Source organism: Zingiber officinale, chromosome 8B, assembly GCF_018446385.1.
Source record: "Zingiber officinale cultivar Zhangliang chromosome 8B, Zo_v1.1, whole genome shotgun sequence".
Lineage (NCBI taxonomy): Eukaryota > Viridiplantae > Streptophyta > Magnoliopsida > Zingiberales > Zingiberaceae > Zingiber > Zingiber officinale.
This window is the reverse complement of record NC_056001.1, coordinates 8,420,240-8,444,147: the sequence shown is the minus strand read 5'-3', so window position 1 is coordinate 8,444,147 and position 23,908 is coordinate 8,420,240. Positions and strand designations below refer to the sequence as shown.

Here is a 23,908-nt window from a genome sequence, read left to right as displayed (position 1 = left end):
CTAGAATGGATCAACCGGTAATTCTCAGAGGAGATGTTACAAGACCCTCTGCCCTGACACTACACTTCGTTAGCAATCAGGACGTACAACGGGTCGACCGACCCAGATGATCATCTGGATCGGTTCGATAACAAGGTCACGTTGCACCAATACACAAACGGAGTGAAGTGTCGTGTCTTCCTCATGACTCTCTCCAGATCATCGTAGCATTGATTCAGAAGGCTGCCAGACGGCTCGATACAGAGCTTCAAAAACTTCTGAGTCGCTTTCCAACACCACTTCGCCAGCAGTCGGTGCTACCAGAAATGAGCGTCAGCCTCTTCGCCCTAAAGCAAGGGCTCAAGGAAGCGCTCCGAGCGTACATTCAGCGCTTCAATCAAATGGCCATGGATATCCCCTTGGTCTTATCCGAGACCATGATGAACGCCTTCACCCAAGGGCTCGCTGAGGGAGATTTTTTTCGATCACTCATCAGGAAGCCGCCCAGGGACTTCGACCACATGCTTAAGAAGGTCAATGAATACATCAATGTGGAAGAAGAACAGGCGGCCAGAAGAAAGGAGGCGTCGATCAAGCATACGACATCGACCGAACGTCGATCGTCAAGCAGCCATCAGCCACCCAAGGGTCAATGTTGTGCTAGTCTCCAAGGCGAGCAACAGGTGGCGGGTCTGCATCAACTTTCGCGACTTAAACAAGGCGTGCTCGAAAGACTTCTATCCGCTGCCCAGGATAGATTAAATGGTGGACTCGACGGGGGGCTGCGAGTTAATTTGCATGCTTAACGCGTATCAGGGATACCACCAAGTGTCACTTGCCCGCGAGGACCAAGTGGTCAGCTTCATCACGACCGACAGGACATACTGCTATAACATCATGTTGTTCGGACTGAAGAACGCCGGAGCCACCTATCAGAGGCTAATGAATAAAGTGTTCTGACAGTAAATCGATAGTAATATGGAGGTATATGTCGACGACATACTGATTAAATCCATCCAAGTTGCTGACCCATGTGTAGATATCAACCAGACTTGTCGGACGCTGAGGACTTATGGGATAAAGTTGAATCCCGGTAAGTGTCTTTTCAGCGCAAAGAGTGGCCTCTTCCCGGGCTACATCGTCACCGAGCGAGGCATCGAAGCCAATCCGAGCAAGGTTCAATCTTTGTAAAACAAGCCCCCATCTCAGAACTTGAAGGAAACTCAGAGGCTAACCGGTCAAATCACGACGCTATCCAGGTTCATATCCAAGTTGTCTGATCGGAGCCTGCCATTCTTCAAGGTGCTTCGCCAGGCCACAAAATTCCAATGGAATGCCGAGTGTGACCGGGCGCTGGGGGAGCTGAAGGAGTATCTAAACTTGTTGCCTGTATTAGCCAAGACGGTCATGGGAGAGCCGCTCTGGATCTATTTGTCATCCAATGAGCATGCGGTCAAGTCGGCTCTAGTTAGGCAGAACGACTAAGAGCAGCAACCTGTATATTTTTGAGACACATATTAAAAGATGTTGAGTCCCGCTACACTAGTCTCAAAAAGTTGGCTTATGCATTAGTACTCACCGCACGGAGGCTACGCTCGTACTTCCTAGCACACTCAATAATAGTAATGACAAACATCGCTTTAGGAAAAGTCCTCCTCAATCCAGAGGCGTCCGGGCGGCTGATCAAGTGGATGACAGAACTTAGTGAGTTCGACATCCAGTATCAACCCCGAGCGGCGATCAAAGCTCAAGCCTTGGCAGATTTCATCATAGAAGTACAGAGTGACAAGCCAGCAGCAACATAGAAGATATATGTGGACGGTTCATCCACTCGGCAAGGCAGCGGGATCGGCATATTGCTTATCTCACTGCGAGAGGACCGAATGCAGCTGCCCGTTCGGCTGGACTACTGAGCCACTAACAACAAAGCCGAGTATGAGGCGCTGATAGCCGGCTTACAAGCGGCTCGGCATGTGGGAGCAGTTAAAGTCCCCATCCACTTGGACTCCCAGCTCGTCGCCTAGCAACTATCCGGGAACTTTGAGATAAGCAATACAAGGCTGAGGCTCTATACCAAGACTTTTGAGAAGCTGAAAATTAACTTCCGGGAGGTCGTTATACAGAAGATCCATCGATCGAAGAACCAGACGACAGATGAGTTAGTGAAACTAGCCAACTCGTTGACGTCGATCATCATAGGTCATCCGATCGAACAAGTCTCGCTAGTAGCACAAATCGACCGAATGAAGGAAATAACCTTCCCAAGCGACTGGAGGACAACCCTGATGGAGTTTCTGCGTTCGGGAGCTACACCTGTCGATCCGGAAGAAGCTCGCTTGCTGAAGAAGAGGGTCGGGCGGTTCACCTTGATTGGGGATTAGCTATACAAGAAAGCCTTCTCCAGTCCCCTCCTCAAGTGTGTCGGATCGGAATACGTCGAGTACATCTTGAAGGAGGTGTACCAAGGCTCTTGCGGAGGTCACCCAGGCGGTCGTGCATTAACCCGCAAGATACTCCTAGCCGGATACTTTTAGCCGACCCTCCAAGTGGGCACCGCTCGGACGATGGCCACTTGCTTGTCCTACCAGAAGTATCACAACATGTCGCACCGACCGACCGAGGAAATGAAGACGTCCACAATATCATGCCCGTTCGACCAGTGGGGCATGGACATCGTCGGGCCTTTCCCTATGAAGACCGGTTAGCGAAAGTTTCTTCTCGTTGCGGTGGACTACTCGAAGTGGGTAGAGGACAAGCCGCTTGCGAGGATCATCGAGCAAATGGTCACCAAATTTATTTGGTAGAACATTATTTGTCAGTTTGGAGTCTCGTGTTCGACAATGGAAGATAGTTTGGCGGTCGAGAGCTCAGAGAGTGGTGTGAAGGCTATGCCATCCAACAATCCTTCACCTCAGTGGCCTACTCTCAGGGCAACGGGCAAGTCAAAGTCGTCAATCGGGAGATTCTCAGAGTCTTATATGCTCGGCTCGACAAAATGAGAGGAAGCTAGGTTGACGAGCTACCAAGTGTGTTGTGGGCTCTCCGCACGACTCCAAAAGAGATGACCGACGCAACCCCATTTCATTTGGTGTACGACGGCGAAGCAATGGTCCCCGTAGAAGTGGGAGTGGAGTTCGATCGAGTGTAGCTTTATGATGAATGGAATGCCGAATGGAGGCATATGAAGCTCGACCTAGTGGACAAAATGCGCGCTAAAGCAGCCATTCGGCTAACAGCTTACCGGCAATGGATGAAGCAAAACTACAACCGGAGGTAATCCCAAGATCCTTCCAGGTCGGCGATCTCATCTAGAAGAAAGTGAAGTCGGTCGGCGACGTCACTAAGCTCGAGACCCAATGGGCAGAGGGCCTTTCAAGGTCGTATAGAGGCTCCGTTCAGGAGCCTACTATCTGGAGGACGAGGAGAGAAAACAGCTCGAGAGGCCATGGAGCGCAAATCATCTTCAACCCTACAGGGTTGGATGAGAGGTGCACAAGTGAATACTATGTACTATATTTCTTGTATGTCTCTCGAGCGCAGGGCAAAATTTGAATAAAAAAGCAGAAGCCCCTTGAAGTATATCTTCCTCAAATGATCGAGCAACAACCTTAAACCTGAGTTCATGACGATCATCGAGCGGTGACGTTAAAACCTTGTCTCCATCGGCCGTCGAGCGGCGACGTTAAACATGGGTCTACCCCAAACCGTTGAGCGGCTACGTTAAACGTGGGTCTACCTCAAATCTTCAAGCGACAATGTTAAACCTTATCTCCACCAACCGTCGAGCGGCGATATTAAACGCAGGTCTACCCTAAATTGTTGAGCGGCGATGTTAAAACCTTGTCTCCACCGACCGTTGAGCGGCGACGTTAAACCCGGGTCTACCTCATATCGTCAAGCGGTGACGTTAAACTCTTGTTTCCATCAGTGGTCGAGCGGTAACCTTAAACCTGAGTCTTCATCAAACCGTCGAGCGACGACGTTAAACTCTTGTCTCGATCAGCGGTCGAGCGACGACCTTAAACCCGAGTCTTGATCAAACAGCTGAGTAGTGACGTTAAACTCTTGCCCCCCTCATCGGTCAAGCAGCGACCTTAAACCCGAGTCTACGACAAATCGTCGAGCAACGATGTTAAAACCTTGTCTCCACCAACCATCGAGCGACGATGTTAAACACGAGCCCACAACAAATCGTCAAGCGGCGACGTTAAACCCCTGCCTCCGACAACGGTCGATCGACGACTTTAAACACTTGGCTAAGTGAGATTACAAACATCGGCTACTCAAAGGCCCAAGTCTGTAAAAGACAGTGACCGTTCGACATTGCTCTTCAAAGCGTCCCACAAACCGATCGGCGGTGCATAGAACTAGTGCGCCACTGAATGCGAGGTGGATCGGTTGTCTATGAAGACCAATTGTGGGCGAGCAAAGTCACAGGTTGCGAGGTCTTTTTGAAGTCAAAGGAGTCGAAAAAACATGCAAGGAAATAAAAGTTGTCCGAACAGACAAACATTCATTAAAACTCAGAAGATTACATATTATATGGCTCTGCCTCACTCGAGATAATCTAAGGCGTCATCGGACAGCGCGGCTGTAAGCTTGTCCTTGCTTATGACCTTGCTGGTCAGATCGGCCGACAGGTGGCCTCCCTCGCAAAGCTGATCCATCATCCCGTAGATCGCCAAGTCAAATAGTCGGAGGGCCCGGTCGGCGACTTTATCACAAAATGCGTTCGAGCGGATGTAGGTTTGTTTCATGGCCTCGAACCTACTCCCCTCGGTGCCTTGATAAATCCTCAATGTCGCTCGAGAGCCCTCCGATCAGCTCGTCCTTGGCGGCAGCTAGCGCAGAGTCCTTAGCGGCAGCTAGCACAGTGTCCTTGGAGGCAATTTGGCCCTGGAGGGCCGTCTCTTCGGCCGATCGACTGTTCCGCTCGGCAATCAAAAAGTCTTCGACCTCCTTCAGCTTCTGTGCGAGAGCTCGGACCTCCTTATTCTTCTCATCCAGGTCGGCGATGACTCGGTTCTTCCTCGCGTTCGTCGATTTCATCTTATTATCGAAAGTGGAGACCTACTTATTCAGTCGCTCCAGCATGGTGGCCTACCCAGCGCTCTTGGCCCATTCGACCTTGAGCAGCTTATCGCTCTTCTCCAGAACGGCTTGAAGTCGGGCCACCTTGGCGTCTGCCTTTTCCTAAGTGGCGGAGGATTGGCCGCTCAACGCCTTCATTTGTTTTACTTCCTCCTCCAAAAATGCGAGCATGTGGCACATGGCCAGGCTCTCCACCCAGTACTGCGGACAAGCAAAAAAGAGTTCGTGAGTGTCGATTAAAGGTAAATTATGAATGTACAGTAAAGTACTTACGCAGTGAACATTTGGGTGTGACTGATCGTCAGGGCGCCTGGAGGCATCATCGTCGCACGGGCTCGTGCGTCCTCCCAAATCTTAGCGAGCGGTCCCTGGATAATGATCTAATGCTCAGGGCCTTGGTACCCGTCACTCAGCTCGCTGTACTCTTTGGTGGGCAAACGAGGATCGCAGTGATATGGCGCTGGCCGCTCGGGGCTGATTGCGTCAAAGTTGCTCGGCCCGAGGGGCGAGACACCGTTGTCAGATGGAAGCGGGACTTCTGAACCTTGGAGGGCTTCGTAGTCAGTGGCATGAAGGCAACCGGCGGCACGGCTTGAGTCCCTTGTGGCAGCTCGGCAAGGGACGACGTCCGATAAAACGACGCGGAGGCCACTGTTTGTTGGATCGGGGTTGGGGTCGAAGTCTTGACCCGCTCGACCGACTGCACCCCCGAAGTTGCGGAATGCGATGAGGGTTGGCTCGGCGCCTCTTGCGCCTGTTCAGTGGCACATCAGAGGAGGCCGAGTCCAACGACTCCTCAACGGGAATGATGGGGCGTCGCTCGACTGGAGGCTGTGAGCCCGGGGCGGCTCCTCCGCTCGGCGCGTGGCTGGCCTCGCCTTCACCCACAACAATGGGCGTCTCCTCGCTCACGCCGAGCGGATCGTTATGTGAGCCGACCGGTTGCAGGCCTCGGCTTGCTAGTTCTTCACTGGCCACCCCGCATTGATCGCGACGTCCTTAAGCTTCGCCTTGCCGACTACATGTGCTCGCATCATGACTTCGATTGCAAGATAAAAGGAGAAATCAATTAACATCAAAGGAAGAATTAAATGAGTTTCATACCTAGGCTGGTCGGTAGCCGGGTGCGGATCGGACTTAAGCCGAAGATGTACAAAACGTTCTCCAGCAACAACTTATGGATTTACAGACTAACAGATGTACTAAGACGAGCGAATCATCAAATATTTATCCTCTCAATGTGCTATTCAACTTGTCAAAGTTAGTGGTCACCTATGATTTACTTTTTTCGTATAATTGTCATCGATTGTTATATTGTAACAATTGATAAAAAATCTTATTTATATTAAAAAAAATCACAATCTATAAATTTATGGTCACATAATCATTACCAATCCAATGGATAGATAATTGATTGATATACAACAGTAATCAAGGGAAGAAATAGTTAGAGAGGCAAAATATATATGTTGTATACAACAACAACAATAACAACCAAGCCTTTTCCCACTAGGTGGGGTCGGCTGTATGAATCCTTTTACGCCATTGAACTCTATCTCCTATTATATCATCATCTATATTTAAATAAATTTTATCTTATTTTATTGTTGCTAACCAAGTCTTTTTTGGTCTTCCTCTTCCCCATTTGATATGCATGTTTATCATAGTTTCACATCGCCTAACTGGAGCATTTATTGGTCGTCTAAGTACATGTCCGTACCATCTTAAACGTGTCTCTCGGAGTTTGTCATCAATAGATGCAACTCCGATTTTCTCTCTAATGCTCTCATTCCTTATTTTGTCCATCTTCGTATGTCCACAGATCCACCTTAACATCCTCATCATCTATGCAACTCTCATCTTATGCTCATGTGCTCGAGTCATAGCCCAATATTCAGCTCCATATAATATAGCAAGTCTAACAGCGATTTTATAGAACTTACCTTTAAGTTTAAGAGGTACTTTACGGTCACATAAAACACCCGACACTCCCCTCCATTTCACTCATCCTGCTTGTATTCTATGTAAGACGTCTCTCTCAATCCCTTCATCATTTTGTAAAAATGATCCTAAATATTTAAATCTCTCGGTTCCAGGCAACTCGTCCTCTCCTATCTTAATAATTATTTCATTACTTCTAATATTGATAAATTTAAATTCCATATATTCTGTCTTTAATCTACTAAGCTTAAAACATTTCCCTTCTAGTGTTTCCCTCCAAGATTCTAGCTTTGCATTTACTCCTTCACGTGTCTCATCTACCAAAATAATATCATCTGCAAACAACATGCACCACGGTACTGTGTCTTGAATGTGGGCAGTGAGTTCGTCTATAATTAGTGTAAAAAGATAGGGACTTAGGGCTGATCCTTGATGTAACCCTATCTTTATTGGAAATGCTTTAGTTACTCCACCTGAAGTCTTTACTCTGGTCATTACATCCTCATACATATCATTAATTAGTTCAATATATGGTACGCTAACACCTCTCTTTTCTAAAATTCTCCATATAATTTCTCTTGGGACTCTATCATAAGCTTTTTTTAAGTCAATGAATACCATGTGTAGATCTTGTTTTTGCTCCCGATATTTTTCAATTAATTGTCTAAGGAGATGTATAACTTCTATTGTCGACCTTCCAAGCATTAACCCAAATTGATTTTCTGTCACTATGGTCTCCTTCTTTAATCTTTTTTCTAGTATTTTTTCTCAAAGTTTATTTCATAGTATAACTCATTAGTTTAATACCCCTATAGTTTGTACAATTTTGTATGTCTCCCTTGTTCTTATATAAGGGAACTAGAGTACTTATCTTCCATTGATTAGGCATTCTTTTCGTTTTCAATATCATGTTAAATAATTTTGTAAGTCATTCAATATCTTGTTTCCCTAAGCACTTCCATACCTCTATCGGAATATCATCTGGTCCAACCGCTTTTCCATTGTGCATCTCATTTAAAGTTTGTTTTACTTCTGAAGTATTAAAATTTCTATGCATATTTGACCTAATTAAATTACCTAAGTTAAGTTGGTCACCTAAACCTTCATTAAAAAGTTGACGAAAATACCTCTTCCACCGCTCTTTTATTTCTCCATCATTTACTAATACCCTTTACATTCATCTTTAATACATTTTATTTGGCTAAGATCTCTTGTTTTCCTTTCTCTCACTTTAGCAATTCTATAAATATCTCTTTCCCCTTCTTTTGTATCCAATTTTTGATATAACCGTTCAAAAGTTTCATTTTTTGCTTCACTCACTACTTTCTTAGCTTCTTTCTTGGCTATTATATATTTTTTTAAGTTTTCCTCGTTCTTACAAATATATAATTCCTTATAAGCTATTCGTTTTTCCTTCACTTTCTCTTGTACTTTCTCATTCCACCACCAAGATTCTTTACTTAGTGGTACATGTCCCTTTGACTCACCGAGTACACTCTTAGCTACTATTTTTAACTTTGATATCATCTTATCCCATGTTGTATTAGAGTCATCATATATTTCACCTAATGCTTGTACTTCTACCTTCTCCTTAAATATATTTTGTTTCCCATCCTTTAACTTCCACCACTTAATTCTAGGAATTGTATATATTTTCTTTCTATTGATATTATGTTTGAGGTGTATACCCAACACTACTACCTTCTCCTTAAATATATGTTGTATATACAATTTAATAATTTTGAAATTTAGATATATGATTTAGATATTTTGAAACTTGATCTATATGATTCGGTAATTTATAGATATTTTTTTATTTTAAAAATACCTTTATTCCAATAAATATCTATAAAAACTGCGATAACAATTTCTAAATTTATATATTTAAATTTGATATAAATAAATTATATTATAATCTGACCTAGTCGTAGAATCCGCTTGTGACTCCAGATGTATGGATATTAATATCCACAGTACTTAAATTTTACAAATTACACACAATGTAATGTATTTTTTAATTGCTTTTGTCACATAAGATTTTCTAATCCTTTTAATTAAATAAATTACGTTGCACGATACAATCCGTGTAATCTCAGTTAATCAAACACATCGAGCCAAACCTTCTAGCTCATATTAAGTATCCTTATGCAACTACCAAATATGTTTTAATCACTCAACGACACTTCAAAAATACAAAGTGTCCAATCGACATATATAAACAACAAAAAGAATGATCTACATGTATATATATTTACTTTATGAGAATGAATCTAAATGGAAAAAAAAAAGTACAATAAAAATGATCTACCCCAACTGTCCTTTTCTCTGCAGATAATACAATCTATCGCAATCTAAAATCAGCTGAAACACTGTAAAAACCAAAAACGCAGACACGATAGAACTTTTGACGAATTGAGCCCTTGCTGGCCACCTCCCGGCACTTTATGCTCCATCCACGCCTGTGCTGCGTCGGCTCAGTAACCAACAATTAGTCGCACCTGCTTTTCCATGCATATTGTGTCGACGTTGCTTGGCTCGCAGGGTTTACTTGTTCTTGTCCCTTTCTTCCTCCTTTCGTCTGCACCATGTACCGACGGTGTCTTCATCTTCATCTTTCCACACCTGGAAATCTTCTTTCGTGTCCACGTTAATCTCAGTAAAAGTTAGAGTCTAAATATGAGGCCTTTTGCACGCCATGCAATCCTTCGTGTGGTCCCACGGTTAACGCAAATCCTTCTCCAGCATTTATTAATTTCAAAGAGACTGAAAACGCACGCAAGGAAAATTAAAGCCCAAAGAGAGACAAATAATTGAGCCGAGTCATGAGTTCGCCAGTGCCTGACTCCGGGAGCCCTTCCCTGCCTCCGCCCGTCGCACCGAACAGAGCGGCGCCGGCGCCGGCGGTCACCTTGGGCTCTACGGTAGCGAAGTCGGTGGCAGGGGTCGACGGGCGGGCGGCGGAGAGGAGATTCATAGCTGCGCCGCAGTCAGTGAGACAGCGCCCGTGGTCGGTACGTGCGGCGATCGGGCTCCGTGTTGTGGCGCTGCTGCTGTGCATGATCGCCTTCTCGGTGATGGCCTCCGACAAGACAGAGGGATGGGCGGGAGACTCGTACGACCGATATGAGGAATTCCGGTATATTGACGTCAATTTCCTTGGTCCCTCCTCTCCCTTCTCGTTTTCCTATCCGATCACCACCCAACCGATGAAACCCGCAGGTACCTGGTCGGAGTGAACGTGATCGCCTTCGTCTACTCCCTGTATCAGGTTTACGAGCGGATCCACCGGATGACCACCATGAGCAGCCTAATCAGTCGCCCGCTTCGTTATTATTTCGATCTCACGATGGATCAGGTAAAAGAAACAGGGGAATAATCCACGTTAATTTCCAATTACTTCTAATCATGCATACAACAACATCAAAATTAGTGAAACTATTAAAGCTCGACGATATGATCGATGAACAATTGCGTGCAGATACTGGCTTATCTTCTGATGTCTTCGTCGTCGGCCGCAGCCTCTCGCAATGACGCATGGGCTTCGACGTTCGGAAGCGACGCCTTCACGCGCAAGGCAAAGGGATCCATCACCGTTTCGTTCATCGCCTTCTTCGTGTTCGCGCTCAGCGCTCTCATCTCTGCGCACAACCTTTTCAGGTAGAAGCTCGATTCTGATACCTGGCATGTCAAATTGATTATTATATGTACGAAGGGTGGTTATAAATTGGGGGCAAGCAGGAATACGCCAATACGTACGTTCAAACATTTTTTTTAAGCTCATATTTGTATACCGTTTTGCAATTGTGTTTGATTATTCAAACTTGTTTGATGATAAAAATTATAGAAAAGCATTTAGTTTTTTATGCACATCAGAGGACTCTGTTTTTGGTGGAGTTGGGTGCGCTTTGGTGACCAAATGAAAAATTCGTACGTTTTCATGGGCTTTGGTTACCTTTGTGTGTTAGCCTGCCGGTTTGGAGATCCCTTCCAGTCTAACGCCGCTGCTCAGTTGCTCACCACAATCTACTTATTCACTTTTTTATAAGATAAAATAAACCTTAACTTACCCAATAAAATCCTCGCGAGTTCATAAAAAACACAGAAGTGTTGAACAATCTTCCATCACGAAGATTTACTGAAATAGTTGCTAAATTTAAATATACTCAAAAATATAATTTAAATATGTTAAAATGATTTGAATGGATGATCTCAGACGAGTAAATAGGAAGGAAGGAAGAGTTGTTTAGAAAAACTGAGTTGCCTAGAAGACTTGGCCAAGATGTTTAGATGAGACCGAGATGGAAGTAAGAGTTGTTGAGGCCTGCGTAACGTAGCTTTCTTAAAATAGAGTCATCCTCCTCCGGTTATGTTTCGAGGTTATTATGGACGTCTATTTTTCAGGATACAATGACATAATCACATACACAACCAAATGCTGGTTGTTCATAGTAAACTGAGAAAATATTAAATTGTTATCAGGGGCAAACCACCGAGCGGAAATGCACGGTGGAGAGAAGATGTTTGCTACTAGCTCTTGATTTTGCTCTTGGTCACAAACTCCTTGTATAGGAGGTTAGACCTTTGTAGTATTCAATGGCCAAATTAAAGTCATTTACTGTTCATTAACCCGTGCAGTTCAAAAGTATGGAGGTTATAGATCCTTCATTAGTAACAAGTAAAATATTTAGGTGGTAAAAAATTGGTTTATTTTCTCGGGTAAATTTGTCCTGACCAATTCAACATTTCACATGCGTAGGTCATATTCACACATAAGTTAACTTGGTTTAATGTCAATCCAAGCCCTAGATTTACACTCCTAGGCATCCACGTGTGAAAGAGAACCTTTCTCCATATATTTGTTCACAGCTATAATGTGTTGGTGCAGGAAGCACTAGATGATCAAACCCAAGTTTTGATAATGGTAAATGGTTCAAAGTTAAGGATTATTATGATTCTAATAAGTCTAATTGAGTGTGCAGGAAAGTCCTAAGTGAGTTTAGGCAAGGCAAAAGTCCTAGTGAATACTAGGCAGATGGAAAGTCCTAGTTGCGGCTAAGCAAGGAAGTCCTGGTTGGAGGGACTGGATAGAAGTCTTAGTAGGTCGAGGACATCGGGTGGGAAATCCTACTGGTCAAGAATAGTAGGTAAAGTCCTAAAGGTCGCGGATACTAGGCAGAAAACTGGACGGGTCGGGGATAAGATGTCCAATAGAAAGTCTTGAAGTTCAGATGTTGAGCAAAAGTTTAAACGGTCTGGAGGACCAGTTTAACATCAGATAAACTCTCCTAAAAGGAGTAGGTAAGGATATGTTCTCCGTTGAGGGAACAATAGGCGACAATTCGACCTAGGGGTTCAAGGAAATTTGAAAGTCAGAACCGGACAGTCCCGAGACTATCAAATTAATTCAAAATGATATATTTATTTGTTGTGCTAACTCTGTGGTGCGGAAAATCGAAGTTGGAAGATTGGTTAGAAAATGGGCATCCAAGCGCCCAGACTAGGTCCAGGTGTCCCAACTGGGTTGAACTCAGTCACGCGTGCAGATGAGTTAGCGCATTCGGTCGGCACACGTCAACGTCCAGGCGCCTAGAAGTGGTCTAGGTGTCAGGGTAAGGATAAAAGTTACTGGATAGAATTTTGATAAGAAGATGCCACATAGGGGTGCCCGGGACCGGTCTAGGTACTCAGAGGTGGCTTAGAAAATGGACCTTGACCAACACCTCAAAGATACACAACCCCAACGATTTACTCTCTTGCGTAGTGCTCCAAAGACCGAAAGCACGAATCTCTGAATCTTTATTTGTCGGTATAATTTCATTTATAGCACTTAAACTATTATCACTTTGTAGCTCTACTTATTCTAAATTATTAGTGGATTGCCCAATGAAAGTGGATTGCCTAATGAAAGTGATCGACGATCGCGGGTGATCCTGTCCGAATAAGGGAAGCTGGAAAGAGGGGGATGGGGTGACTACTGACAGGATGAAGACCTCAATCTTACAAAACAAAATCAAATCATGGAAGGGGTCCTTGGCGTTGTCCCTCCGACTCTCAAGTTAGAATCAGGAAGAGAGAATGAGTAATCAAGAAATAGATAAATTTTGCCTTTCCTCATACCTGGAGGACCCTTTTATACCTTTCTTTGTGATTGTTCATCTGTCCTTATTTAATGATATTAATTATCAGAGAAAGGTTTCTTTATCTTGACTTCCGTGCATTAATGATAGATGGAATATTCTTCTTTGTCTTGGTTTCTTCATATTTAATGATAGACGGAGTGGTTTCTTTCGTTTTCTCGTCCCCTCCTGTGTAATGTCATTCCTTGTGTCGGACAAGCGGCCCGAGCGGCTCGTTTTCCTGCCGACCAAAACAACCGACTACGGGTTTGTCCGTTCGTCGAACTGACCCATGATGTCCATTCGTCTGACTGACCAGGTGATCTGCTCGGCCACTCCTTTGCTGACTAGGATAACCAGACAACCACCTTTGGTCGAGACTCTTGCCATAAACCCCGATATTGACCGCCTTGATTTTGACCAACATCGTGCCACTTTACTCGTGACAGGTGGGATCTCCCTTATCACTACATTAGCGGGCCTTAGAGCAAAGGACCTATGGGAAAAACTAGCTTGAATTGCACGAGGGGACCTCTAATAAAAAGGTAAGTAAACGTGACTTAATTTTAAATAAATTATATAATATTAAAATACAGAATGGTGAATTGGCGAGACAATTACATGATCTGATCCAAGACTTACTTAACAATCTCCATGCGATCGGACAAAAGGTGGAGAACCGCGACATTATAAGGTACTTGTTAAACGTTTTTCCGAGGAATGTTTTGTGAGCATCAATGGTAGATGCTTACAAAGTATCCAAGAATCTTTCAAATATTAGAATAGACAAAATGTTTTCTGAATTCGAACTATATGAACGGACTAATGCACTTCCGGTCGAAAAAGGTATTGTCTTGGTTGAAGTTACAAGCAAGACAAAGGAATTAAAGAACAAGTACTGAACCAAACATGAGTCCGAAGGTGAATCGGATTCAGAACACAACGATGAAATCACTACCTAGCTCGTGAACTTGGTTTGAAAATTATACAAAAAGAAGAAGGGGTTTACCAAACAAAAGATCAAGAAGTTGATCCAAATGAAGACGAAGCAATTGAGTCCAAATGCGAGCACGAAGGCCAAGTCAGAAATCACCTATTATGGATGCAACAAGAAATGACACATCAAGTCAAACTGTCTGAATCTGAAGGAAGCCAAGAAGCAACGAAAAAAGAAGATACTACAAGCAACATAGGACGAGTCTTCATCAGAAGACTCTTACAAAGAACACGAGCAAGCAAGCTTCCTCTCACTTTTGACCTGATAACAAGTTGCCGAAACTGAGTGCAAGAATGAATTGGAAGCCTAGTCCAAGCAAAGTCATGAATCCGTATCCGATTCAGACAATTCCAACTTCATTGTAAGTTCGTCGTTAGTTAGATTGCGTAATTTAATTTCTTATTTATTTATAAAATTAGCTAAGTCTAATATCTGGATCAAGTCACTTTAAAATGATGCTAAATCCCTCAAGGAGGAGACTAGCTCAAGTCCTTTGACCGATTGCAATTCAAATTGAAACTTCAACTCAAGTCCAACAACTTAAGAAAGAAAATTTCAATTTAAAAACTCAAGTCAAAGAACTTAAAGACATGTTGGAACGATTCACTTTGAGTTTCAAGAACCTTGATATGGTTTTTGGAAAACAAAGGGTTGTATACCATAGATTAAGACTAAGATACAAGGCTAAATATCGATTCAGATCTTACTTTTCTTTAGTAAATCGAACCAATAGAAATCTAATCCAAGCATGGGTCTCTAAGTCTAACTTGACTATCAAGTTGGACTTAATCAATATTGGATTCCCAAGCATTAAATTCATTATCTTGATATATCTTATCAAGACTATGATCCAAGGGAAGCCAATAGAAAAATCATCTTTATTGTTAAATAGATTTGCTTGATTTACTGTTTTCCTTATTTCTACCTAGATTAGGATGGTTAGATAAAGACTTAGGCTTGATCAATACTTGACAGTTAGACTAAGAATTTTTAGAAAAAAATATTAAATATTCAATTTTCATAAAAGACTTTATCTAGAAGTGGTCGTTACTCTAATACCCAAGAAGGCTCTTGTGCCTTGCAACAACTTGGAAGTCGATTATCGAAATGAATATTTAACTGACTAACTGTTAAACCTAAGTCTAACTCAAATGTAAATCAATTCTTATATTTCAAATTAAATTTAAGAAAAAAATATATATCAAATATCTTACAAAAATCTATAAGGTTCGCTGATTAAAAATCTAAAAATGAGTGAGATGTTAGGATTAATTAATTTAGACTTACTTAACCTAACTCAAACTAATCATTTATTTAACTCAACTCAAACTAATCAATTACTTACCCTAACTCAAACTAATTAATTTAATTAATCAATTTACTCAATCTAACCTAAAACCTAATTAATTCAATTGATCTAATTCAAACTTAAATATTTTTAAAAATTTAAATTTAAATATTTCTCAAAATTCAAATATAATTTTTTTTAAAAAAAATTAAAACTTTAATTAAATTTTCAAAATTTTAATTAATTCTCAGTTTTAATTCATTTTTAAAACTTTAATTAAATTTTTAAAACTTAAATTAATTACTTCTTAACTAAATTAATTTTTCAAAACCAAATTAAGTTTTTAAAACCTAATTAATTTTTATAAATTACATTTATGCTTGGACTCTAGGGTTATACTTATGCTATTAACTTTACCTAATTTTTTAGTTTTGTAATTTTTTTCGTTAAGCAAAATAAATATTTAAGCACTTATATCTTCAAAATTTTTAATTTTTTAGATCTCTTTTCAACTAAGGTATTAATTGAGGGGGCGTGCATTTCTTTTACAAATTATTATTATTTGATATATATCAAAGGGAGAGAACAAGATTAAAAGTTAAGTCAAGATTAAAAGTTAGGTTTATTTTATTATTTCTCTAAACCTAAGTACTTTCTCAGCTTAAAGTTTTTCTTAAAGCTAAGTATTTTTAGAAAGAAGATTTTAAAAGTTAGATGTTTTTTAAAATTAAGTGTTATTTTTCAAGGGAGATTAAAGTTGAAATATTTGTATAGGAAAATCTTGAAGAGTTCTCTGTTTTTATACTTAGAAATTTTAATTTTGAAAAAGCAATTGAAAATTCTTGTATAGGTCTTTAGTTATTCTTAACTAGTTATACTTTTTTTAACTTTGAATTGTGTTGTTATAATTAAAAAGGGGAGATTATTAGTGTAAGAATCATCAAATGATTGAACACAAGTTTTGATAATGACAAACAATTCAAAGTTAAGGGTTATTGTAGTTCTAATAAGTCTGACTGAGTCTGCAGAAATATCCTAAGTGAGTTTAGACAAGGTAAAAGTCCTAATGAATACTAGGCAAGTATAAATCCTTAGTTGCGGCTAGGCAAGGAAGTCCTGGTCCGAAGGACCGGAAAGAAATTTTAGTAGGTCCAGGACATCAGGCAGAAAATCCTATTGGTCGAGGACAATAGGTGAAAGTTCTAGAGGTTGCATACACAAGGCGAAAGACCGGACGAATCAGGGATCGAACGTCCAATAGAAAGTCTTGAAGTTCCGATGTTGAGCGAAAGTTTAAATGGTCTGGAGGACCGGTTTGACATCAGGTAAACTCTCTTAAGAAAAGTAGGTGAGGATGCGTTCCCTATTGGGGGAATAATAGACATTGATTTGACTTAGGATTTCATGAAAATTCAAAAGTCAAAATCGGACAGTTCAGCTGAGACTGTCAAATTCATTCAAAATGATATATTTTGTTTGTTGTGTTAATTCTGTGGCGCAAAAAATTGGAGTTGGAAATTGGTCTGAAAATGGGCATCTAGGTGCTCTGGCTGGGTCCAGGTGCTTAGATTAGGTCCAGGTGCCTAGACTAGGTCAAACTCTGCTACGCATGCAGATGAGTTGACGCATTCTGATGATCAACACATGTCAGTGTCCAAGTGCCCAAGAGTGGTCCAAGCATCTAGATAAGGATAAAAGTTGCTGGATAGACTTTCGATGAGAGGATGCCATGTGGGGGCGCCTGGGACCGGTCCATGCGTCTAGAGGTGACCTATAAAATGGACTTCTACCAACACCTCAAAGATAACAACCCCAATGTTTTACTCACTTGCGCACTGCTCCAAAGACAACTAGACGACGCTGTAACACTACTTCGATGACCGAAAGCATGAAACTGAGAATCTTTAGTTGTTAGTATAATTTCGTTTATAGCACTTAAATTATTATCACTTTGTACTTGTACTTATTATGAATTATTAATTGATTGGCCAATGAAAACGATCGATAATCATGACCTTCGAATAGGAGTCACCATAAATTTCGAACCAAGTAAAAATAATATATTAATTTTGTCTATGTTGATTTTTCTTTTAAATTTTTTCTTTTCGCTGCTTATACTATTGATTTACAAAAAAATATAAAAAAAAAAAACCACCAGCACTGTTCAATCTTCCCTGAATTAACACTAAACTAACTAAATATTATAATTAAGTTGATTCCCTACTTCCAAATTAACGTGTGTCTCAGTTAACTTAAACTGTTGGGACAGGGTTCTTATTTAGTTTAAAATTTGATAAGTTGACTTACTTACTTTGTGATGCACTTAATTACTTTGTGATTGCATCACAAAGTAATTTGAATCAATCCCAAGATTCTTTTTTGAGTTGTCCTAAATTAAGTCAAATCTTATCTCTTCCTCTTTCTCTATCGAACTAGGTTTGGACCTCGTCATCCCTAATTCGGAAGTTAGCCTCATAAATAAATTCCAACCAATCCATGCCTGCACTACATCTTAATTAAAGAGTCTCCACAAAATTAATTTCCATTATGATAAGATTCTGAAAAAAATATAGAATGATATTCGATCAATATATCTCGTACCTGTAAGCATTTAAAATTATTTTTTTTTTAAAAAAAAATAGAATTTAAGATATAATATTTAAGTTTTAAAAAATAAAATTTTAAAAAAATAATCGATATCAGTGGCTATTATAGGATGATAATTAAAAACTCCATTTTAATTCTGTTCACACGATCACTTTTCCACCGTCTAACAAATAGGGGCTACTAAAATTTTAGTAAAATTAAATTAATTAAATTTTAAAATTTAATTCGGTTAATTTAATTTTTAACTTTTTTATAAAATTCATTGTGATTTTTGGCTAATTTAATTTGATTTTAATTTTAAAGTTCGTCAGTTAAATCCAATTAAAATATTAATTTTATTATTTTTTATTTAAAAATATAATTAATTAAATAAAATCTAAATTTAATTAATTTAATTTTAAAATTTTGATTAATTCATCTAGAATTAAACTAACGGATATTTAATCGGTTGGAAATTTTGATAAATTTGATTATTCAAAAAAAATAATTAATTTATTAACAAAACACATTTAAATTTAAATAATTTAAATTTATTAAACAGCGTGGCATGAAAAGACGCACACGACTCAAACACATTTAATACAATTATATTATATGCACACTGTCCGTCGCACGCGTCTGGATGAATTATATTTAATTAGTATCATCAGTCGTTTGTTGCATAGATTGGGACAAGAAAGCAATTACCTAATAATTAAGGGTTTGCTGGAGTTATTTCCCACCAACCCCCAACCTCCAACCTCTCGATACTTCCTCTTTCATTCCGTTTCAATTGGGTCAAACCCATTAAGGGCCTGTGCATCTTTTACTTTGACTTGTTTTTTCGTGCAATGACTTTGACTTTATTTAATTCCCCCGAAGGGATTATTATAGCCTTAAATTGAAATGTGGAGGAAAGATCGCAGTGACCCTCCATCCACATGCTTCACTAAATAATAAAAGGGCAGGAAGCATTTAATTAAATGGCTTATGCTATAGTAATTTAACAGTCAAATGGACTTTATCACTTATTAACAAACGCCAAGTTAATTTAACAGCGTCATATAAAGTGGCTTGTGTTTCCAGATTATTTAGACGATTCATTTCCCTCAAGAAATCACACCTCAAACAAGAGTAACTTGAGAATTCGAGACCACCTTTTCGTCTGTTTGCTCTATAGAACTAACAGGAATCTTTAATGAAGGATGGAATTGCTGCATTGTTACGTCATGTTCAGTCTTCACCGCAAGCAATCACCGGCAGGTTATGCAGATACAACGAAGGTGTGAGAAGCAAGACGCTTTCGTTGCCCAACTAGCTATAGCAACCTTAATTGCCTTCTCAATAAAAAGTTCGTTGGGGTGGTTGCATCTCCTCAACCCACTCATCACGTACCATCTTAAATTCTTTCCTTCCTGCAATCTTCCAATCCTTCTATTAATTTCCCTGTCGAGATTTTGATCTCACTACTATCCGTCTGTAGTTTCCTCTGTTTCTCACGGGCATATCGTAGAACACACTGTGAACATGAAGCATTTCAAACTGGGTTTTCGCTGCATCACCAACGCCCTCTATTCGATGCTTCTCTCCTTTCTCCCTACTCTGTCGTCGCGCCTCTCGACCTCCAATCTGCGGTTGATGTGGGACGGCAGTCTCCGACTCAATCCGCAATACCTGGCGCTCTGCTGCGCGCTGCTCGCGCTGTCGACGGCGCTCTACTTCATGAAGCGGCCGCGGCCAGTGTACCTTCTCGACTTCGCCTGCGTGAAGCCCGAGGCCGCGGGCCAGTGCGCGCGGGAGCGGTTCGTGAAGCAGTCGGTGGCCGCGGGGTTCTTCACGGAGGAGAACCTCGCGTTCCAGAAGAAGATCCTGGAGCGGTCGGGGCTGGGTCAGGCCACCTACTTCCCGGAGGCGCTGTTGACGACACCGCCGAAGCCGTGCGTGGCGGAGGCGAGGAAGGAGGCAGAGATGGTCATGTTCGGGGCCATCGACGATCTCCTGGCGAAGACAGGGGTGAAGCCGAGGGATATAGGGATCCTGGTGGTGAACTGCAGCCTGTTCAACCCGACGCCGTCGCTCTCGGCCATGGTGGTGAACCGATACAAGCTCAGAGGGAATATTGCCAGCTACAACCTCGGCGGAATGGGTTGCAGCGCCGGACTCATCTCCATCGACCTCGCCAAACAACTGCTCCAAGTTCGTAATTAGTAATTCTGTTGGAGCCAATCCCATTTGGTACAACTCGATCAAATTTACTAAGATTAACGATGACATGGGCGCGCAGGTCCGCCGGAATAGCTACGCGTTGGTGATTAGCATGGAGAACATTACCCTGAATTGGTACATGGGCAACAACCGCTCGATGTTGGTGTCCAACTGCATCTTCCGCGTGGGCGGCGCGGCTATCCTGCTCACCAACTGCCGCTCAGAGCGCCGCCGAGCCAAGTACCAGCTTATCCACACCGTGCGGACCCACAAGGGCTCCGACGCGCAGTCCTACGGCTGCGTCTTCCAGGAAGAGGACGGCGGCGGCAAGGTCGGCGTGGCGCTATCCAAGGACCTCATGGCGGTCGCGGGCGAGGCGCTGAGGGCCAACATCACCACGCTCGGCCCGCTGGTGCTCCCCCTATCGGAGCAGCTCATCTTCTTCGCCTCACTGGTGCTGCGCAAGGTGTTCAAGTTGAGGCGGGTGCGTCCCTACCTGCCGGACTTCAAGAAGGCGTTCGAGCACTTCTGCATCCACGCCGGCGGGAGGGCGGTGCTGGACACTCTGGAGAGCAACCTGGGGCTGAGCCCGTGGCACATGGAGCCGTCGCGGATGACGTTGTACCGGTTCGGCAACACGTCGAGCAGCTCGCTATGGTACGAACTGGCGTACGCGGAGATGAAGGGGAGGATGAGGAAGGGCGACAGGACGTGGCAGATCGCGTTCGGGTCCGGGTTCAAGTGCAACAGTGCGGTGTGGCGCGCGCTGAGGACCATCGATCCCGCCGCCGAGAGGAACCCGTGGACCGACGAAATCAATCAGTTCCCCGTCGATGTGCCGAAGGTGGAAGTGGTCAAGGAATGATCATAATTCATCGACGGCGTGCCATTGTCGAAGCTCATGTTCAGTCCATATCGTCTTCCGCTTTCATGCTACTTAAATTGGTACTGTACAAGCTGCCCCGTTTAAGCGATCGAGGGCATATGTACAGACTTATCAGATTCGTTTATTTAAGAGAAGCAAAGTGACTACTGCTGTATGGATGGCAGTTTCAGTCCGTACACCTAGAGTTTAAGTTTATCCAAAGGCCATCTAATTAATCGGTCGAACACCTGAATTACCACGGCTCGTTTTATTAATTCCTAATGCTCAAAAGACCCTTCCCCTTTCCGTGAGCTACCGTATTAATTGTTGGAAGGAAAAGGACCACGTTGCCATTGTAGGTTTGTAAGAGTATCTATAATTCATCCTCAGTATAATATTTATTATTTTATAAAAAAAATAAATATTAAAATTGATATAAATCCATTATAATAATATATCTTTTTTCATTCATATTTCTTTTAATATTATTTATTATTCATGATCTCATAATTTATTCAACCATCTTAAAATTATATTATATTAAATGAATATATTTTAAAATATTTAAATTATTATTATTATTTTAATAATAATCTTACTTTTAAAAAAATAATTTTACTATTTAAAAATAATAATATAAAAAATTTTAAATATATTTATTACTATTAAAAAAAAAGATGAAATCCCTCTTAACATTTTCGCCTCTTAACACCTCATTATGGATGCCCTAAGAGATAGGTTAGAGCATTCATAGTATGGACCTTCTCATGGAGCTCATTTAATATCATGTCAACGTCAACACTACGTCAAAAGTAAAAACTCTTATATATTTCTCTACTATCAGAAAACCTCTCAACAAGTTCTTCGTATATCCCACATTTTTTTCATCATATATATTTTTTTATCTCTCCTTCATATTTTACCTTATATATAATTAAATTTTTATAAAATTTAAATCCATAAATTACTTGTTAAGGTTCAATCAAAATCCCACATTGGAAAGATTTGGTAAAGATCATGAGTTTAAAAGGATGTAAGATATCTCTATTGGAATGAGCTTTTTTTAAAAGAGCTCGAAAGCAAAGTCATGAGGGTGTGGACATCCTTTGGACACAACAAATGATATCAGAGGTGCTTACGGGGAGGCCCGAAACAGGTCAGGATGACTGAATGATTGTGAGAAAAGGCCCCGGTCAATCTTGACTGAATCTAACTGCTTACGGGGAGGCCCGAAACAGGCTTATGAGAAAAGGCCCTGAAATAGGTCAGGATGACCGGATACTCACAGGGAGGCTCAGAGCATGTCAGAATGACTAAATTCTTGCGGGGAGACCTGGAGCAGGTCAGGGTGGCCAGATGCTCGCGGGGAGGTGGAACTTAATTTGAAAGCCATATTTCGACCCGGACTTTTTTCGGGATGCCCCTAATAACCAACGAAAAATTTCATTGTAAAATACTCAATGCTCGCAGGGAGGCTCAAAGCAGGTTAAGGTGACCGAATGCTCGCGGGGAGGCCCAGAGTAGGTCAAGATAACTGAGTGCAGATGCTTGCGGGGAAGCCTGAACCATAAGAGTAATTTTGATCATTCGTTTGAGGAGAGGATTGTTGGGGTTCAATCAAAGTCCCACATTGAAAAGATTTGATAAAGATCATGGGGTTAAAAGGATGAATGATATCTCCATTGGCATGAGGCCTTTTGGGGAGAGCCCAAAAGTAAAGTCATGAGGGTCTAGGCCCAAAGTGGACAATATCATGTCATTTTGGAGATATATGCATATCTTTGGGCACAACATTACTAACACTAGGAATAACATTAATAATTAAAAAACATATAAATATCAACATACATCAAATAAAAAGACATAAAGTATAATAATATATAAAAAACAAACTTAAACACATCTACTCCAGGTTATGTTTTTGTTTATTTTTTTCAATCATTTTCTCATGTATTCAAAGTTGTCCTGGTGTTATCTCACTAGTATCTTTTATAAAAACTTCATAATCCTTATGAAAGATTTCAACCTTTCGCAAAACCATTTTTTCCTTTTGATATTATTTAATATCTTATCATTCTTTGTCGATGACTTGTTCCATTGCGTCGTACTCTCTGACTTTAGATTTACCCTTCCTCTTCGCTACCTTTGCTCCATCGGATGAATGCAGGCTTCAGAGTCATCCACATTAATACTCGTATCTGGATTTGGATTTGATGCTGAAGTGTTCCTCCTTGATTCGGATGTCTTTACCTTCTTATTAGAGGAATGAGCAACTTATTATAAAGTATATTTCTCATACTCTTTGAGAACCCTCCACACATACATATACTTGAAATCCTTGTTTTTATTATTGGCTTTCCACATATTCAGTGTGTTCTTCAATACATTCTTGTCACTTCATTCGCTTTGACGATGAGTATACAAATTACTATAGGTTACAGAAAATTCATTTACCATCGACGCAAACTTGTAGTAATGTGATTTTAACACCTGATAGCTTCTCTTCATAGTTCCAATGGGACGATGTTTGTTGTAGTAATCAACTATACATTTCCAAAAAGCTTGATCCTTCTGGTCATTACCAATGACTACGTCAGTGCTAATAGTTGCCCATGACTTCATAAGTACTATATCTTCATTAAGAGATCAAAATTTTCATTTAATCTTTCTCCGGTTCAACTTCACGCTCTTCTCGTGATGAGTGTGGTTGTTATTGAGATGTTGGAACAGAGGATGGTGTTAGAGGTTCATTGTTACTGTTAGATGGGTCAAAAGTAGCATTGTTTGCTTTATTCAAAAACATGGCTAATGGTTGAGGGGGTGAAAATATGAAAGGCAGA

General features: G+C 41.3%; 2 protein-coding genes across 2 annotated transcripts; both read left to right on the top strand.

The window, feature by feature from the left end:
• The first annotated feature begins 9,777 nt into the window (after positions 1–9,777).
• On the top strand, positions 9,778–10,831 carry LOC122016008 (CASP-like protein 4A2). The gene is made up of 3 exons (XM_042573139.1): positions 9,778–10,147; positions 10,231–10,366; positions 10,490–10,831. Exons 1-3 carry the CDS (start codon positions 9,834–9,836, stop codon positions 10,670–10,672), a joined length of 633 nt encoding a protein of 210 aa, XP_042429073.1. The 5' UTR covers positions 9,778–9,833; the 3' UTR covers positions 10,673–10,831.
• An 8,309-nt stretch (positions 10,832–19,140) lies between these two features.
• LOC122017288 (3-ketoacyl-CoA synthase 20-like) lies at positions 19,141–21,263 on the top strand. The gene is made up of 2 exons (XM_042574856.1): positions 19,141–20,194; positions 20,283–21,263. The coding sequence occupies exons 1-2, from the start codon at positions 19,526–19,528 to the stop codon at positions 21,066–21,068; spliced, it is 1,455 nt and encodes a 484-aa protein (XP_042430790.1). The 5' UTR covers positions 19,141–19,525; the 3' UTR covers positions 21,069–21,263.
• Positions 21,264–23,908: the final 2,645 nt, after the last annotated feature.

What these genes read in the sequence shown, in the direction of transcription:
- LOC122017288 (XM_042574856.1), top strand. Translation starts at nt 19,526, where the DNA reads ATGAAGCATTTCAAACTGGGTTTTCGCTGCATCACCAACGCCCTCTAT. An exon ending in TCGCCAAACAACTGCTCCAA is followed by an intron (nt 20,195 to 20,282) that starts GTTCGTAATTAG and finishes ATGGGCGCGCAG; the next exon opens with GTCCGCCGGAATAGCTACGC.
- LOC122016008 (XM_042573139.1), top strand. Translation starts at nt 9,834, where the DNA reads ATGAGTTCGCCAGTGCCTGACTCCGGGAGCCCTTCCCTGCCTCCGCCC. An exon ending in GACCGATATGAGGAATTCCG is followed by an intron (nt 10,148 to 10,230) that starts GTATATTGACGT and finishes TGAAACCCGCAG; the next exon opens with GTACCTGGTCGGAGTGAACG. An exon ending in TCGATCTCACGATGGATCAG is followed by an intron (nt 10,367 to 10,489) that starts GTAAAAGAAACA and finishes AATTGCGTGCAG; the next exon opens with ATACTGGCTTATCTTCTGAT.